At 38.2% G+C, this 17,796-nt stretch overlaps 1 protein-coding gene and 1 long non-coding RNA gene across 5 annotated transcripts in view; one reads left to right on the plus strand and one right to left on the minus strand.

The window, feature by feature from the left end:
* LOC110827494 (uncharacterized) overlaps window positions 1–17,238 on the minus strand; it is a 61,253-nt gene extending 44,015 nt beyond the window's left edge. For 3 of the 4 annotated variants that reach the window (XR_015535802.1, XR_015535800.1, XR_015535801.1), the window contains exons 1-2: window positions 17,081–17,238; window positions 16,744–16,933 (exon numbers count right to left, since the gene is read on the minus strand). This is a non-coding gene — a long non-coding RNA (uncharacterized LOC110827494). Of the gene's footprint in view, window positions 1–11,279; window positions 12,389–16,743; window positions 16,934–17,080 lie in introns of those variants that run through there. The other variant, XR_015535799.1, reaches the window with a different exon arrangement.
* On the plus strand, window positions 743–13,952 carry LOC110827488 (beta-1,3-glucan-binding protein). Its single transcript, XM_022059209.2, has 7 exons — window positions 743–863; window positions 2,729–2,924; window positions 4,759–4,878; window positions 5,315–5,436; window positions 6,236–6,431; window positions 10,756–10,972; window positions 13,468–13,952. Exons 2-7 carry the CDS (start codon window positions 2,731–2,733, stop codon window positions 13,648–13,650), a joined length of 1,032 nt encoding a protein of 343 aa, XP_021914901.1. The 5' UTR covers window positions 743–863; window positions 2,729–2,730; the 3' UTR covers window positions 13,651–13,952.
* Window positions 17,239–17,796: the final 558 nt, after the last annotated feature.

Genomic DNA, 17,796 nt, shown 5'->3' on the forward strand with positions numbered 1-17,796 from the left:
GTTTAAGGAATTCGAAAAATTTACAGAGTCCTCTGGACAGGTAAATTATCAGCCATGGAATATCAAATATTAAATAGTTAGTGGATAAAAATATGTACATATAGGCCGTTTACTTGCATAATTATATTTAACTTTAAAAAGAAATTAGAATGTCTGAGAAATTTAATAGATCTAAACATTTGATGGAATTATGGTAGCCATCATAAAGCGTGAAAGAATTTTTCCCATTTTCATAAAAGTATGTCTTACGTAAGTGATATGATTACTGGGAATTCAGTCCGTTGAAACATTGGTCAGTTTCTATCAGACTATGTGGAGCGACATCCCAGAGGGTAGCCATTTTCGTAATCATTACCGTCAGAATATAAAATGTCGTCAACAATAAAACAGTACTAAAGCAGCAGACGAAGGTTTCTGATGCTATTCCTGGCTTTGGGATAATACATCATACTACAAGAGACAAAGCTGTGCTTATGTATAACAGCTGGTTACATAAAGATTAGTCCATTATGTAGACAATAGGGAGACGTGTAAAAGCCTTACGGAACTACTCCATCTAAATCCTGTATGAGGAAGCAGACTGAATCAACTCTCAGAAAAACACATGATTAATAACTGTAACAATAAATCATTTACATCACCAGATCTTGTTTTGTGCAAAATGACGTAAAGATAAACGGTTAACTGCTATTGTCAAAAGGTTAATCAAAGTAGGACAAAATAAAAACATATCACCACTTGAAAAACAGCGTGATATACTGTCTGCTCGCTACTCCAACGTAACATAAACCTATTTAAATAACGCGAATTCGGTTAGTACAGACTTCCCTCAGATATCTCGCACATCAGCAGCGCTGTGTCAGGTGAGCAAAGAACACTCAAAGCAAATTGTATGTTGTATTCTTCCGGCATTGATGTCGCATGCACTTTGTTTTTAATATTTTATGAATTAACTGAGAAAAGAAGTCACAAGAGTAGAGTGAACTCAAGTCTTAACATGTATCTGCACGAATCTTGTGCGAATATACTGAAGCTGTCTCTGTGAAACATACTGTTAATGATTTACTTTGGTCATTTGAAGCAGAAGCTCGTATAAACAATATTAAAGAAATCAGTTCGTACCTTAAAGCAGTGGTATTCAACCTTTTCTTGTTCGCGTACCCCCAGATATAATTTCTCTTCAACTTTTACTCCCAAATTGTTGATGTATAATTCAAATTATATATAGTATATAATCTACATTTAAAATAAATTAAATAAATTACATTAATGATTTTTCAGTGTTTATCATAATTTTCTTTTAAATTTCACGTACCCCCGGGGGTACGCGTACCCCAGGTTGAAAACCACTGCCTTTAAGGGAATTCAAAATTTATTTATTAAACGATCACATGGTAATTTTATTTACGGAAATTGGCACAGCTCTGGTTCTGGACGTATATCCAGAAGAATTCTGTTTGAAAATGTAGGTTTACACCTAAACGAGGATATATATATATATATATATATATATATATATATATATATATATGCGCGCGCGCGCGCGCGCGTACGCACGCACGCAGACACACACACCATTCATGATTATGTACCAAAAAATTCGACGTTATATGATCTCTGCAGCCGAAACAGATTTGTTAAATAAAACTGAAGTTAATCTAGCGCACCTTTAAAAAAACTGAAATTTTAATTATGGATTCTCTTTGTCTAATTTCAGTGGCTGTGTACACAAAATACTGTTATTGTGCTAACACATGCAAAAGTCAAAGAGCCTACGCCTAAGAGTTGTCTATCCTAAAACGCATTCACTCGTAAACCGAAAAGAATATAAAGATACTCCTATATTGAAATTGAAACCTACGTCAGTGTGGTGAGGTAAACGATTACGAAGAACCACGAAGCAGAGGTTTCCCTGAGTATTGAAAGGTCTCCCAGCAGGTCAAGGAATTTCCCACATTTTTTTCCCAAATATTTTTTGTATTATTATGTTCACAGACGCTCACAACGAAACCCTATTCTGAGCCATATGACTACAATCTACAGCGCATTATCCCATTTTTTAAGAACCATTTCAACATTGTCCTCCAAACTATTCTCTTTCTTCAACCCATAACATACAAGAGTATGAGTTATGAAGCTCCTTTATTATGTAATTTACTCCTATTTCCTGTACTTTTTTCCTCATAAGTTCCTCTCAGTACACTCTTTGCAAACATCCACAATTTATGTTTTTACCCAGGTGGACCAATGAGGGATCAGGCTTCGCGCCCACATAAAACAACAAGCAAAATTATGAGTTTCTTGTATATTCATCCTTACGTTTTATATATATTAAGGTCTGTAGATAATTATTAGGTGTCAGTCAGCTCTTATTGATAAATAGTGTTTTCGTGTTGATCAGTTTAGATTGTGAATGGTAAAAATGTAAATCGAAATGTCTGCGAAGAATTGAGTGACCTCATTTCTGAGACTACAGTGGGCTGACGCACTTTTGTCCTGAGAAGCGTCGCCTTGTCATAGACTTATGCACCTCTTTCATTCCGTTATTATAACATTTAAACAGCTTGCAATCTCCGCCTTATAAAGAAAATGAGATTGATGCCTTATTATTGAACACATTCTCACATGTCTGAATTTACAATAATCAGAATCTGCATGCGTTAATATATCTAAATAGTATGACATTTTTCTTCCATGTTTTAAGTAAACCAGAATGATGTATTTGCAGATATGGCTGGGCCATTTGAGTTTGTGGCCGTGTTTAGTCTGTTGGTCCTGTTCCTTAGTCATAAAGGATCAGCCGAAACACTCGTTTGGCAGGACGAGTTCAACAATTTAGATCTCTCCAAATGGAGTCATCTTGTCACGGCTTGGGGAGGAGGCAACCAGGAGTTTCAGTACTATCGCAACGATAGGAGAAATAGGTACAGTACGTGGACATATCGCACATACTGAGAACACATTTTAATCGAACTCCTGTATCCTGTTAGTCGCATGAAGTATAATAAAGGATTTGAGGTTTTCACGGCGGTTGAGTCTGAAGATTGCTGTCTTCTGGGTTGTTGTGCTGCGTGGTGTGGTAGAAGTTTACCGAAGTTTCAGAGGTCCTTGCTGACTCCAGCTTCGGGGCAATGAGTGACGCAAAGCCCTGATGATGGAGGCAGGTAGGACCTCTGAAACGTCAATAAACTTCTACCAGACTACACGGCGCAACAACCCAGAAGACAGCCAGCCATCTTCAAGCATAACGAACTTTATTTATATGCGTGTGAAATTTGTTCCTTCAATCTAAGGGAAGAAGTCAATGAATATTTTTGAGAAGGAAGTGACTGAAATAATATTTGTATATACTCGAATGGGATAAATATGATTGTTGGAAGAGAGATTTTATGATATGTTTTTGTAATCAAAAATATTATTAGGGTCTTCAAACCAAGGCGGGTGAGATGAGCGGGAAATTTAACTCGCACAGAATTTCAGTCAGAAAACTTAAAGGGTATAACACTTGGAAGTTTAAGGGGTAAAAATAGGTGAAATATTAAAATTTATTTTAATTAAACGACGTGTGAGAGTGTGTAATGTCTTCGAGGGGTTCAGAACGTGTTTCAGTGGCAGGCCCCTTGGGTCTTGTGTGTGTGTGTGGGGGGGGGGGGGTGTCTGCTCTTGACCAGCTGAACAACTGTCAGTTTCTCAGTAAGACTTTTGCTTAAGTGTTTCTCTCCTACTTCAACGTAAGTGAAAGATGAATATAACATTATAATGTTCACATAGGACCGCCATATTAATAAATTATGAATAATAAACAGACATTAAGGGAACTACAAATTTTCGATCTGAGATGTGAGAATAATGAATTTTTTGATATTTACAAAGATTAACTGATTAATGTTCATACCGCACAAAAATATAAATGTATATTCAGCAGAAAAGTCACTCACGTGTGTAAAATTCAGCTATAAGCAGTTAAATGCTCACACGTTATACAAGTCGTATACTTGATCTATGAGTACATATAACAGATCTACTTGCATTTTGCCTTGCATTTCAATTTCAGCCGCGTTTTTTTAACTCTTTGCAACTTTTCGGCTAATAAATTTGTCACCTTTAATGTAAATCAAATGACACCTGCAATCTTTGCCCAACAAGAGACAGCAGGTAATCCCAAATATTCTCCCCAGTACCTTGTTCTCAGACATCCTCAAACAGCCTTTTTTCTGCAGGAAGAGACACAAAGTTTCAAGCCTATTTAAAATAGCAGATAAAACTATGCCTTCTCGTGCAATTTCTTTTAAAGATAATTACCGTCAAATGCTGAAATTAACAGCCCTATTTGTGCACGAAGCGTCTTTTTAGAGCATGAACCGAAAGTCGTGGTAGAGTGGTTAGAACGTGTGCTTCATATTCGGGAGATCCCTAACCTGACTGAAGTTTATCGTGATTATACCCAGTCCCTCCAGGCAAATGCCGAGAGAGTGTTTTAAAATATGTCAGGAACGGTTCTTTACACACCCTTTCCAATTTATTATTCACCACCATCCTCTCACTCGACGGTACATAGTCAGAGCTAATGAAAAAACGTGTTTAAATAAACTATAAATAAATATATTTATCGTAAGGTGCCCTTGTAATTGTAAGCTTAGGCTGTCGTTTATGTGCTTTATGCAGTATTGATGTGCTGTACAGATAATACATAGGCCACTTGGTTTCATGGATATTTTTCGCTTTACCTAAGCCATATTCTGACTTTCCTGATTTCAGCTACGTAAAGGATGGAGTCTTATATATCAGACCAACTTGGACTTCCGCGGAATATGGTGATGACTTCTTGTACAGCGGCAGTCTGTCGTATCAGGATTGCAACATGCAGCCATGTACTTCGTAAGTGAATAACCAACACTTAAATACAATCTATTCCAGGTTTAACAAACTAATCTGAAACATTTTTCTTCTACATGGCCGGACATTTAAAAGCTAAAATATCTCCTTTGGGGTGACATTTAATTTACGCTCTATATCCCATATACAATAAAATTCTGATTCCAAACTGCGGATATGCAATGTGTAATGGAAAATTGCATTTGGAATAGCAGAATATGTACTCCAAAATTCTGTATCCTTTCAATAATATCACCATCAGAAATATCTGCATGCTAAAAAATCTACAGAGTTTTTAAGCGCGTATTTATATTATACTAATAGGCTACTCTGTATTTCTAAGATCGTGTGAAGGCAGAAGCTAGTAATTTTTATCAGCAAACTATCGCATTTGAGCGATAAAACTTATCGGAAATCAATATAAGATTGTGTTTTTCAGAAACGCTGGCAACGACATCGTACAACCACTTCAGTCTGCCCGGATAACGAGCAATTTCGCATTCAAATATGGAAGGGTGGAAGTTAGAGCTAAGTTACCAAGAGGTGACTGGATCTGGCCAGGTACAATTTTTACGATTATTTATCCCTAACTTGGCTAAGGAAAGAACACACGTTCGAGGTTCTTGAGAAAAAGGTGCTGACGGCGTAAATTGGTTGTATGTGGCTCTAGATAAGGACGTGCCTTTAGGTTTCATAAAAGTGGGGAATTATTTGATTAGCTTGACAACTATCAGCTTCTAAATATGGTCTCAATTCCATGTAATTTGTTACAAAATTAGTTATTTTCAACGTTTATATACTGGCTAGAACTCCAAAGGTGTGAGCTAGGTTATCAACACATATACTACCAGCTGAAGATAGTAGCGAAATTTGCTAAGGGAGGTGCGAAGGTAGTAATTGTCTGAGTTGTTAATGATTAACTGATTATCTGTTGTTATATGAACTATATTGTGATTATTTACAGATTTAATACGGTTTAAATAAAATTAAAATCTCCACTCCAACACCAAGAACACAAAGACCAAACGGCAATAATACTCGTATTTTTAGGCCTACGATGGACAATCGTGACTTTTTTGAGCTTTCGTATGTAAACCTCGAGGAAAACACAAATGTGTCATATTGACTTTTACAGGAACCTGAAGATTTATTGAAATAATCGCTTATTGTTATAATATTCGGCAGATTTGTTTTTAATATTATTTCGGTGTGGATTAGTCACATAAAACTGTAATTTTACGTTTCATTATTATTATTGTTGTTTATATTAAACATCAAGCATATGTAACATCCCTGTAACAATATGACAAGCCAAGTCTGTTAGAACCTCTTGTTTCTCATAGTTCTGTTATGTTTTAAGCGATTTGGATGTTGCCAAAGAACTCCGTGTATGGCGGATGGCCACGATCTGGTGAGATAGATATCATGGAGAGCAAAGGCAACGACATCTATAAAGACGGAAATGGCGTCAACGTGGGCAACACATTGGTGGGTTCCACTCTGCACTGGGGTCCAGATCCAGACCACAATAACTACTGGAGAACACACTGGGAAAAGTGAGTTGAGATGCAGGTATTTGATACCAAGATATAGCCTATATTCTAGAATCTCAGACTTTAAGGATAGCAAAATAATCACTGTCAGTTAACTTCTCTTATTATAATAATGTGTCTTAAGGACATCATAGTAAATTATCGTTTAGTTAATTTCAATTCCTCTGTCCCATTCACCGAAATATGTGAAGCAGATAGGGTTAGAGACCTAATCGGCCCTAACTAAATAAAATAATTCTTACTAAAAACTCGTTGAAAATGTATCGTAATAATTCAATTCAATTAATTTATTTACGTGTTTGCCAACAGCAAGAAGCCAATAACAGACAAACACTGATAATACATACAATAATAATGAAATAATAATGAAGAATAGTACACAAACAGATTAACTAAACTTATACATGTACGAGGTGCGATCGGAAAGTTTCCATACTGTGTCAATAGAGGGCGAACGGGATGTAGTACGAGCTTCTGCTGCTAGGGGGTGCGGCCTACATTCATAGTGAATCAGTGTGCCAGCCGGCATCATCGAATTAGCATTTGTTTCTTAGTTACGGGCGTTTTGGTAGTGCATTACACCGACCCTCCTGCGATTTCGGAATGGCGTGTGCATTAAATTTTGCCAAAGACTCGCCAAAACGGCTACGGAAACCTATGAAATGCTAAAGCAAGCATTTGGGGAGTCCGCAATGGGTCGTGCACAAACTTTTGTGTGGCATTCACGTTTTAAAAATGGCCGAACCTCTGTCGATGATGACGAGCGTTCTGGACGACCATCTTCGAGCACAACGCCCGAAAATGTTACGAAGATTCGGCAGGCCATTCACGAAGATCGACGTCGTACCATCACCGACTTGTGCGACATTGTTGGGATAGGCTATGGGACCTGTCAGCTGATTCTAAAGGAAGAACTCCACATGCGACGCATCCTGTCTGAGGACCAGAAGCAGAATCGACTTCTCGTTTGTCAGTAGCTCAAAGATCTTGCAAGAACCGACCCCAACTTCCTTTCTAAGCTCCGTGTGACTTCTTCCTCTTCCCAAAGATGAAAATTCAGCTAAAGGGAAGGAGATTTGAGACAATAGAAGAGATTCAGGCAGAATCGCAGATGGTGCTTGACAGGCTGACAAAGAAAGATTTCCAGGGATGCTTCCAGGCTTGGCAGCGGCGCTGGGATCGTTATGTTCACTCCCAGGGGAACTACTTCGAGGGTTATGGATGAATTTAATACCTGAGATAAGTGTACGGGTTTTTATACGCGCAGTCTGAAAACCTTTCGATCGCACCTCGTACAGTATTAAATATAACTGCCAAGTACAGGAAAATCCAAAATAGAAACAATATTAACACAGAGCAAAATAAATGAAGAAATATAAATAAAAACAAATAATCCACCTAGGGAACATTAATATAATTGTAAAACGTTAAAGAAATATAAAAAACAGATAACGAAGCTAGATCATCTATCAAGACAACCTATCTAGATCATTTCCCTTGTTGAGAACGTGCGCTCAAGGGAGATAATGTTTATGTCAAATACGTCCAAAAATTTACATACGTCATTTGCAGCGATGACGCACCTGGCTGAAGGACTATGTCTTAGTGCACTGCTCACACTAAAAGTAGAAAATTCTCTTATTTGCCTCGCCGGCACACGTAAACCAACAGCGTCCATAATGGAATGGCAATTTATTTTGCCCTTAAAGACATTAACAAGAAATAACGCATCGAGATGTCGTCGTCTGGAATAAAGTGTTCTAAAATTTAAAGTAGATAGGATCAATTCATATTTGCGTGGGATATTAAACTGGAAAAATCGGTAATTGCACAAACTGGCAAATTTTCTTTGAATATTTTCTAATTTATTAGAATCTGTCTGTGTAAGATTATTCAAAACGACCGAGGCATACTCAAGCTTTGACCTAATTAAAGCATTATATAAAACAAAAGACTGTCTAAAGAGGAAAAATTATAAGCAATAAAACGAATAAGCCCTAAGGTCCTTAGTGCCTGGGAATTAACACAATTTACATGACAGTGAAAATACAGTTTACCGCCTAACAAAACACCAAGATCATTTATACAATTAGTACGCAAGATTAAAAAGTCACTAACAATGTAATTAAAATGGATGCTGTTGGTTTTACGAGTGAACGATATAATTTTGGTTTTCTCAATGTTAAGTTCCATATTGTTATCATCACACCACTCATGTACGGAATCGATATCTGCTTGAAAAGCTCTGCAGTCATCCACAGATTTAATATCACAATATAGTTTCAAATCATTAGCAAATAAGAAAAATTTAGAATACTTAATTTTGTCGCAAAGGTCGTTAATAAAAACATTAAATAAGAGAGGTCCCAAGGTAGAGCCTTGTGGAACTCCAGATAACACCGCGTAGAGAGAAGAAGACTGTCCTAAAATGCGAACAAAGGCAGATCTGGATGATAAATAACTTTGGAACCACTTGACATAAGGAGAAGATAGTCCAAATTTATTTAGCTTTTTCAAAAGAATAGAATGCGGGACTGAATCAAAGGCCTGCCTAAGATCAAAATACACAGAGTCGATCTGTCCCTGTGAACAAACCGACGACTGAACATCATTGAGGTAGGTAACTAAATTAGTTACCGTAGATTTTGATTTACAAAAACTATGCTGACTGGGGTGTAATTTGAATTTGAAATAAAAGGAAAGGTGATCATAAACAATACTTTCAAAAATTTTGGAGAGGTTATTAAGGATCGAAATAGGCCTATAGTTAGACACTAAGGCGCTGTTGCCTTTCTTAAAAACAAAGGAAAAGTCTCACTGGATAAACTAAGGTTGAAAATATGGCGTAAAAGAGGAGTTAAAATCTCAGAACAACCTTTTATGACGAAAGTAGGGATTTCATCGGGTCCGACGCATTTCGTCGAACGGAGACAACTAATTGCCCGCGTAACATCATCAACAGAGATAGGTGGAATATTCAAAACATCAGAATAGGTGAAATCAGAACTAGTCGTAACATTAACGCAAGAAGAGGAGTTAAAAACAGAACGAAAGCGGTCTGCAAAGGCCTCTGCGATTGACTGCGGTTCCGTGATAAAACTCTCTCCAACTTTAATTTCTGTGATCGACTGGTCTTTCTTTTTAAATTTAGAAATATATTTCCAAAAGTGCTTTGATTGGGTTTTCAAATTTTCTTCAATAGTTTTTAACCAAACCAATCTATCTGATTTAATAGTCAATTTAACTAGTTTACGATAATGTGAAAAAACGCTATAATGATAATCAGATTTAGATTTTTTAAATTTCTTAAGAGATGCATTCTTCTTTCTAATGTAATAGACAAGAGTTTTGGAAAACCAATGAGGATATGCAGAATTTCTGGGTTTTACAAAGGGAATAGCTAGGTTGATGGCCTTCGACACAGTAGCCGTGAGATTAACTGCAGCATCAACAGAGTTTTCATTAAGAACGCAAGACCAGTCAGAGTTTTCTAGGATATGGTAAAGTAATAAGTAGTCTCCTTTCCCGTAATTGCGTCGAGGAGTAAGCGAGGTATTATTATAACATACTTTTATCACAATTATATTATTCCATATTTCAGACGAGGTGTGGTTCTACTGAACTATCATCAGTACATGTCTGTTGTACTCCTTATTTGTCAACAGTATTTTTTGTATTTATGTAACCATGCGCTTAAAACACTTCATATGTAACGTTTATGTGGATTTATTAGTCTTCCTGTGTAGCAAATGTCCTTATTTAATACTATATGCCTATATGTTTTTTATATAACAGATTCTCTACGTCTGGAGCTGCCTCTCCGTCCCCAATTTCCATGTTTCTTGTCCCCATTGCTTCGTCTACGTCATCTCTGCAACTTCTTCTAGGCCACCATCTTTCTTCGTTCCGGCGATACCCACTCCAGCACGTTTCTTGGCGGACCATTCGTTGTGTAAAACGGCTCTTTAAGAGTGACAACGAATTTTATTTTTGCTGAGACATCGTTATAGTAATGCATAGTAGTCCATATTAGAGTGGTTCTTATGTCCAGTTGTTGTATTTATTTCCATAGATGTTTATACTCTATTAATGTTAAAATAATAATTATATTACATTTTGCAGGCGTCTCTGAGAGTTAAGTTGCAGTTTATGATGATTCCAAATGTAAATATAGAATTTCAAAGAGTCTGTTACTTCAGCTGTTGGGCTGTCTTATCTGTTTCGATATGGTAATAATTCTGATAAATTAAATAAAGTTATGCCTACTTGAACTGCCTTCATATTGCGTACTTTTACAAATTACTTCCAAGAGGTTATTCTGTTCCAGAAACATTGAAAGCACTGGCAAAGATTTTTCTGACGATTTTCATTTGTTTGGACTGACATGGACCGACAATCACATAATCTTCACCATTGACAATCAGGAAATCGGAGACGTGTGGGCTCCCCAGAATGGTTTCTGGTACTTTGGAGGATTCCAAAACAATCCAGGTGGCACTAACATCTGGCAAAATGGAAATTGGATGGCACCATTTGACCAGGAGGTAAAAATGTACACGTAAATCTTTCTTCTTCTATGGCTTTCCGGTCCGTAGTCGGTCTATGGCCTCCTCAATTCTCCTCTTCCATTCGGTCTTCTGTTAGGTCCGTCTGTCCGAGGTTTTGATTGAGGTTTCGAAACATCTTCCTTTTTACGGTGCAAGGTTGTTAGCCTTGCGACCAATCCCCAACTCTTTATTAGCTTGTCATTATCTCCTGTTAGTCGAAGTCTCTGGTTTGTAAATTCGATTTTTATTGTTATTGTAACTGTAACAGGTTTAATTATTTCTCAGAATGTTAGGCCTATACTACTAAGATTCATAATTTTAATTACACGCAATGGATTACAGAGATTTGTGTTAATAATGGCGTATATTAAATTCAGAGATACAGAAGCAGTTCTTGAGCAAGTTTATAATTTTCCATTTAACCGTACGCACATATAGACGTACGTATAATTTTACTTCCTTGAAAACGCAGCACGCTTGCTGTGTGTAATGGGTTACATAGAATATTCATTATGATACTTATAATTCAAAATAACTTTTTCGAAACGTAACATACAACACGAGCCATTGTCTTTAACCAGAATAATGCATGTAGAAAAATACAGATTCTGTCAGATTGGAGTCCAACACAATCCACTCCATGAAGTTTGAAGTACGGTAGTTCAAAAACCCTTTTAGTGCCAAAGCCTATTTCCACTGTTCTGGTCTAAACACCCAGGCCAATTTTCAAGTATTTAAAGCTTAAATGTAAACATATTTTTTTACACACACATGAAAAAATCACTTATACACTAAATACTGTACGTTTGAAAAAAATATCTCAAATTCTGATGTTACATTTAACTTACAAAAAAAAAATTAAAAATTAAAAAATAATATTAAAAATTTCATTTTCATGAGGTAAAGACATTTTTTGTTTGTTTTCCTTTTTCATCACTCAAGAACATTTATTTCTGCATAATTTAATATACATTTGGTGTCTGTACTGTTATCGTGTCCTGAACTATAAGTTTTTGTGAACCAATGTACACGTACCTTTGACCTTGAACCAGCCACTGCCTAGTTGAAAAATTGACAATAAATGAACGTACATATAACAAACTACAGAAAACAACGAAAAAGTATAATAACTGAGACATAAAATTAATAATAAAAACAAAATTACGAAGCTGAACACTTAACTTAGCATAATTGAACCGAAAACCACGAGCAAAAACGTTAACACGCCAGTAGGTAAACATACGAGCTCAACGTATTTCTTTTGTTTGCCTCTAGGAGCATTTCTTAAGAAAAATATGAGTTAAACGACGCTTATACTGCCATCTGACAACTCTTATGTATCAGATTCAGCTAGCTCCAATGGATCGGCTCCCTGAGTGTTCTAAAACATTTCTGTTGGCCTACAGCAGCAATCTGTTGAGGAAAACATATATCGGTGCGCTGAGTGTTTTAGCTATACTACGTGCGCCGATATATTGGCGCGTTGGATTATTAGGGTTAATTCCAAACTGATATAATTCAATCATGGTTGGTTTTCCTACAACGTAATAAACAATACATTAAATTCACAGGAACTTGTAAAGAAAAAGTGTACAATAAAGAACTGAAGCACTCTTGTTAGTGGTGCGTACTACAACGAAGTGGGCAGTGACACTATTCAGCTGATAATTCATATTTATGGTTTATTTTACGACACTCTAGATCGGACTGTGTAGTATCGAATGACGTGATGGAAAGGATGTGGAAAGTAGCGGTCGTGGAATAAATTAAAATACTATCCCGGTATTTGCGTGGAGAAAATTATGAAGACTCCTAGTAAGAATGTTTGGTGTTCTGGCCGAAGTTTAAATTCGGGATCTCACAGATACGAAGCGGGAATGCTAACCACTCAGCCGCCATTATGGCTGACACCACTTTAGAAAATTATTTAGCTAAGCCTAATCACCAAATAATGTTTCCCTCTAAATGAAGGCGATGTGAAGTCCTTCCGTCTAATAGTTTCTTTCCTATCCGTTAGCCTCTCTGTAATTAGATGACTCTTCCATCGTTATTCAACGGCGTGCTACTTAATGCAAGCATGGCCACCGCTGTTAAGTCGCTGTGCGGTTAAATGATCACCAATAACGGAAGAGAAGTAGCTATAATGTCACACCACGTGGGTTTTAGAACTTAAATTTAAGTAGAGCTTAGAATAGGTAAACTAGTGTAGGTGTCATTGATGTACAAAAATAACTAAATAAGCAATTTATTTATTTCAGTTAAATCTGGTTCAAGAGAACCCATGGCGAATAACTGGCATAGGCCTATCCGCTGATAAATTAATATAATAGCAAACTTATCGTTCCAGAGTAATCCTTTCATTAATACTATCTCTTAATACCATTACCAAAAATTATAATAGGTTCTACATCGTTTTTAAGATTGTAACTATGGATAATAAGGCAACCTTAATATTTTAAACATATTTGGGTGTCCATTGACTTGTATTACAGTTCCAAATCATCTTGAACGTAGCCGTTGGGGGTACTTTCTTCCCCGAAGGGACTGGTAATCGACCGTGGAGCTGGGACGGCCATCCTATGAAAGATTTCTGGGAACGTCGCAGCGAATGGCTACCAACATGGCACGAAGAAGACGCGGCCATGAAAATTGATTACATCCGAGTCTATCAGTAGGCCTAATAAAATAAATTCGAAGATAAGAAACATGCAGATTTTGAGTTAGCCATTAATCACGTCGACGTTTACAAAAACAGTGTTGCTAAATTAACTAAATAAAAATTTTCTTGGATATTATCCACCGTCTAGTAAATATAACTAGACAATGGATAATATCCAAGAAATTTTTTATTCAATTCACTCTTCACCATCGTCAAGAAGTTTTAGATCTAAATTAATTAGGTTATAAATATAGCATCATAAGTTAAATATGAAATTTAACTTTCGTAGTTTATCAACTGAATAAATATTTAAAAATATATTGCATAATACATTTACTAACTCTAGGATTATATCAGTTTTATTCCTTATTTACATTTTCATCAAAAGAATGTTGAATAATTTCCCTGCTTCGTCTTATTTGAGTACTTAATTAAGGACAATTAACTAACACTTGGATTATTTAACTCCTCCATTTAAACCGTGCAAGTTACGTAAGGTTAAATGGTACGATAGCTACAAATTTTAACGGCTTCGATTGTGATTTACTTTAAGATAGCGAAACATTTTCCTAGGGGAATTAAGGAAAAACACGCTTCGAACCAAGATTCGAACCCGAAACCCCTTGAATTCGAAACAGATGTACTAACAATTGAACAGCGACGTTCAAAGTAAAAAAAAAGGTAAAACTGTCCTCGTACCTAAGCACAGCTGAGTAAAGGTAAATAGCGGAGTGTCGGTAGAAATCCACACATTATTACCTCGATACTAAACAGGGGTGTGGTTAGCTTTACGTCATAGCCGTATTAACCCTAAGACGGATGGTCGAGTAGTTGCTGTTGAAACGCACACAGGCCCACTTTCTTTATAAGACTATTATTTACTCACAAAACACAAATCAAGATTAGTCACACACGGGAAAGAATCATGGATCAGAAAGCAGCCCCGTGAACCTCTGTCGGTCCTCTGCCCACTTTGGAAGCCAGGAAAAAACCTAAGAGACGATAATTGTCAGACCACTGGGCAGAGACTGACTCACATTGGTCCCCGGGTATCATAGCAAAACAGAAGAAGATCAGAGAGCACTCTGACGTGAAAAAGGCAAGGTTAGAACAGGGTGATACAAAGGAAAGTACAGAGTGGGACAAAGGTAACGTCACATCCTCCCCCCACTTTCCAAAGAGGACAGCCCGGAGGAAAGCTCCATACAGTAGCTGTGGTGTAGGTTCTTCGACACGTAGACTCATGACAAAGCATAGGTTCCGAAAGAGGTCACTTGCGCGCACAGGAGCTCTTCGGGAGAAAAGGTAGATCAAGCAGAAGCTGGGGGGTGGAGTGGAGGGGGGAGTGTGACGCGTAATGAGAAGAGGGCGGAGAAGAAAGCCCCTGCAAGAAACAGAAACTGGACAGCAAACAAATGGATATACATATAGTACGCAGAACAGTACCAAAACAAACACACAAGAACAATCCCGTAAAAGAGGGGATCATCCCTAAATCACATAATTCCCGATAGAGTGCAAATGGAACAACAGAACAAGAACTTCTTTGATCCAGCAGAGCGCAAATCTCATGACCGGCAATGCGAATGCAAACCCGTGGTACATCCGGAGAACAAAACGCACAAATTTGAAAACGCTTTAAAAAATAAAACATATGGGCGAGTCCGGACCGGGGCTTTTCTATTTTTCACGTGCGGGTCACGGGCGTTTGTTGAATATTAGAACGAGAAGGGATTCGTGTGGAGGACGCTTTGGACAATCCTTGTTTACATGGCCCAAACTATGGCAATAACCGCATTCCCTGTTTAACTGGTAGCGGATTCCGTACTGGAGGAAGTGAGGCCGTCATACTATAGGAATATTCAGAGCTAGCGGAGAGCACGTAAACGTTTTCAAGTTCTACAAAGGAGTTGCATTCCTTCGCGAACACTAAACATGACCTTACAGTAGGAATTAAGCCATCCAAAATAACACTCAGAGCACAGGAAACGAAGAATATTAAGGTATAGTTTAATGTTGGCCACATAATCTGCTAGAAACTCGCCCTGACATAAGAAAAACTGTTTCAACGCAGCTCTAGCGGGGGCCGGGAAAAAAGATTTCCATCGTGTCCTCATGAAACTCTTCTAGAGACTTAGCAGCGCCTATAGACTCTCTAAAAGCAATGTCCTACATAAGCGATAACAGGCGAGCTATGCGAGCTGCATAAGCAGCATGGGGTGTCGTATGACATAAGGGACTCGCTTGTTGTGTCCTTCGTGAGAGAAGCACACAGCCTTCCTGCGCATGCACCTTCCGTTTACTGCATGGTCAGAGCTTTCTTGCGCATGCGCCTTACTGGCAAGCGCAGCGACTCGCGCGAAAATATCAAAATATTTGATCTTGGACTTTGGCCGCTGACCGCTTCGCTGTAACCTAGGACAGCGCCACACAAACAGCCAGTTTGATATTTCCGCTTCACCCACGCAACTCGCACCGCTCGCATTTAATCGCTCACGTAGGACACCGGGTAAGTCTCCGCGACGATGAGCCTGCCGCATACGGGTGTACAATTTGCAAAACAGAAGTATCAGGAATGGAGAAGACTGCAGCGTGAATACGTATTTCCAGGAGTAGTTTAAAAAATGCAACACTGACTCAAATGTATCTCCGGATAATAAAGGTTGACGAGACAAAATCCCCTCCTCAATAGTGATGGGCAACTTCGTACACGGAAACGCGCGCGTATCGACATGGCTTGTGTTTACCGACTCTGAAGAAGTTTCCAAAGCCTGCAACTGATTAAAGCCGCTGGCTTGGGTAAAATTAGAGGTAACATGATCAAGAAAACGGAGCTCCGGAGTGGACCCTTGCGAAGGCTTGATGAGATGAATAAGAAACTCTTCTATTGACGGCATTAAGTGGGAAACGCCCTCAGACAATTCTTCTAGGGAGGAAGTATTGGCCTGGTCTAAAACTTTCCTGTTAGCTAGGTCACGAGTCCTGTAAGTCAAATGACGTAGGCGCGTCCTCATCCTGGCATATTGATTAGGCGTGACGTTGGCAGCCCAAACTTCTGTTACTACTTCTTGAATCTCAATCAATTTATTACGTAATGTTCGCAACTCACCCAGTGGTTTGATGGAATCCATGGCCAAGATGTGAATCTCGCTGCCTGGTAATTCACGTAAATATTTCCTGAGGCCGGGGACCTTCAGCTGTTGTTGGTGCAGTCTCTTCCGTATGGTGATCTCGTATTCCAGCTCACCCTTCCTGAGGTAATCCTGGTTCGGAAGTGCTAGATCCATAACAATTAAAACCTGCAGAGACAGATTAACAACAATTCAAAAGAAAAAGTTCAAGTAGAATAACAGAATATCTTGAATTAAAATCGAAAAACCACGCTATGTGCTATGAGTTGAAACACACACAGGCCCACTTTCTTTATAAGACTATTATTTACTCACAAAACACAAATCAAGATTAGTCACACACGGGAAAGAATCATGGATCAGCAAGCAGCCCCGTGAACCTGTGTCGGTCCTCTGCCTCCTTTGTAAGCCAGGAAAAACCTAAGAGACGATAATCGTCAGACCACTGGGCAGAGACTGACTCACATTGGTCCCCGTGTATCATAGCAAAACAGAAGAAGATCAGGGAGCACTCTGACGTGAAAAAGGCAAGGTTAGAACAGGGTGATACAAAGGAAAGTACAGAGTGGGACAAAGGTAACGTCACACTGTAAAAGAAGTTAAATGGGCCGCGGAGTCATCTGGATGCAGTGAAGAAGAAAAATTCCTGCCCTTGCCACGAGTCGAACACTGGACGCCCAGTCCGTAATTCCTTAACTGTGTAATGAATAAGCTGTGGATTCTTCTTAAATTACATAATTTATCTTTGTGGATCATACAATTATGTATGATGCATTTAATTATCTTCACTCATGAAAGAAATTACTTTATGGCAGTGTGAATCTCCGTATCCGTGCAGTTTAAGAACCTATATTCGGTTTACTGAATAGTAGTAAAAGTAAAGTAAAGTAATAAGTAAAGTTTGTCCCACTATACGCCATGTAGGCGTTTGGGGTGAGTGGAGGTATAGCTTCTCTCTTCCTTGACCCCGGCACTAGATGGGGGTGAGTGGTCAGCATCACGCCCCGGCCGGCTTTACGCCCGGGAAAGGA

The sequence above is a fragment of the Zootermopsis nevadensis genome, unplaced genomic scaffold (assembly GCF_977971745.1).
Source record: "Zootermopsis nevadensis isolate Lab colony 2312 unplaced genomic scaffold, Znev_1.0 Znev_ptg000019l, whole genome shotgun sequence".
Classification (NCBI taxonomy): domain Eukaryota; kingdom Metazoa; phylum Arthropoda; class Insecta; order Blattodea; family Termopsidae; genus Zootermopsis; species Zootermopsis nevadensis.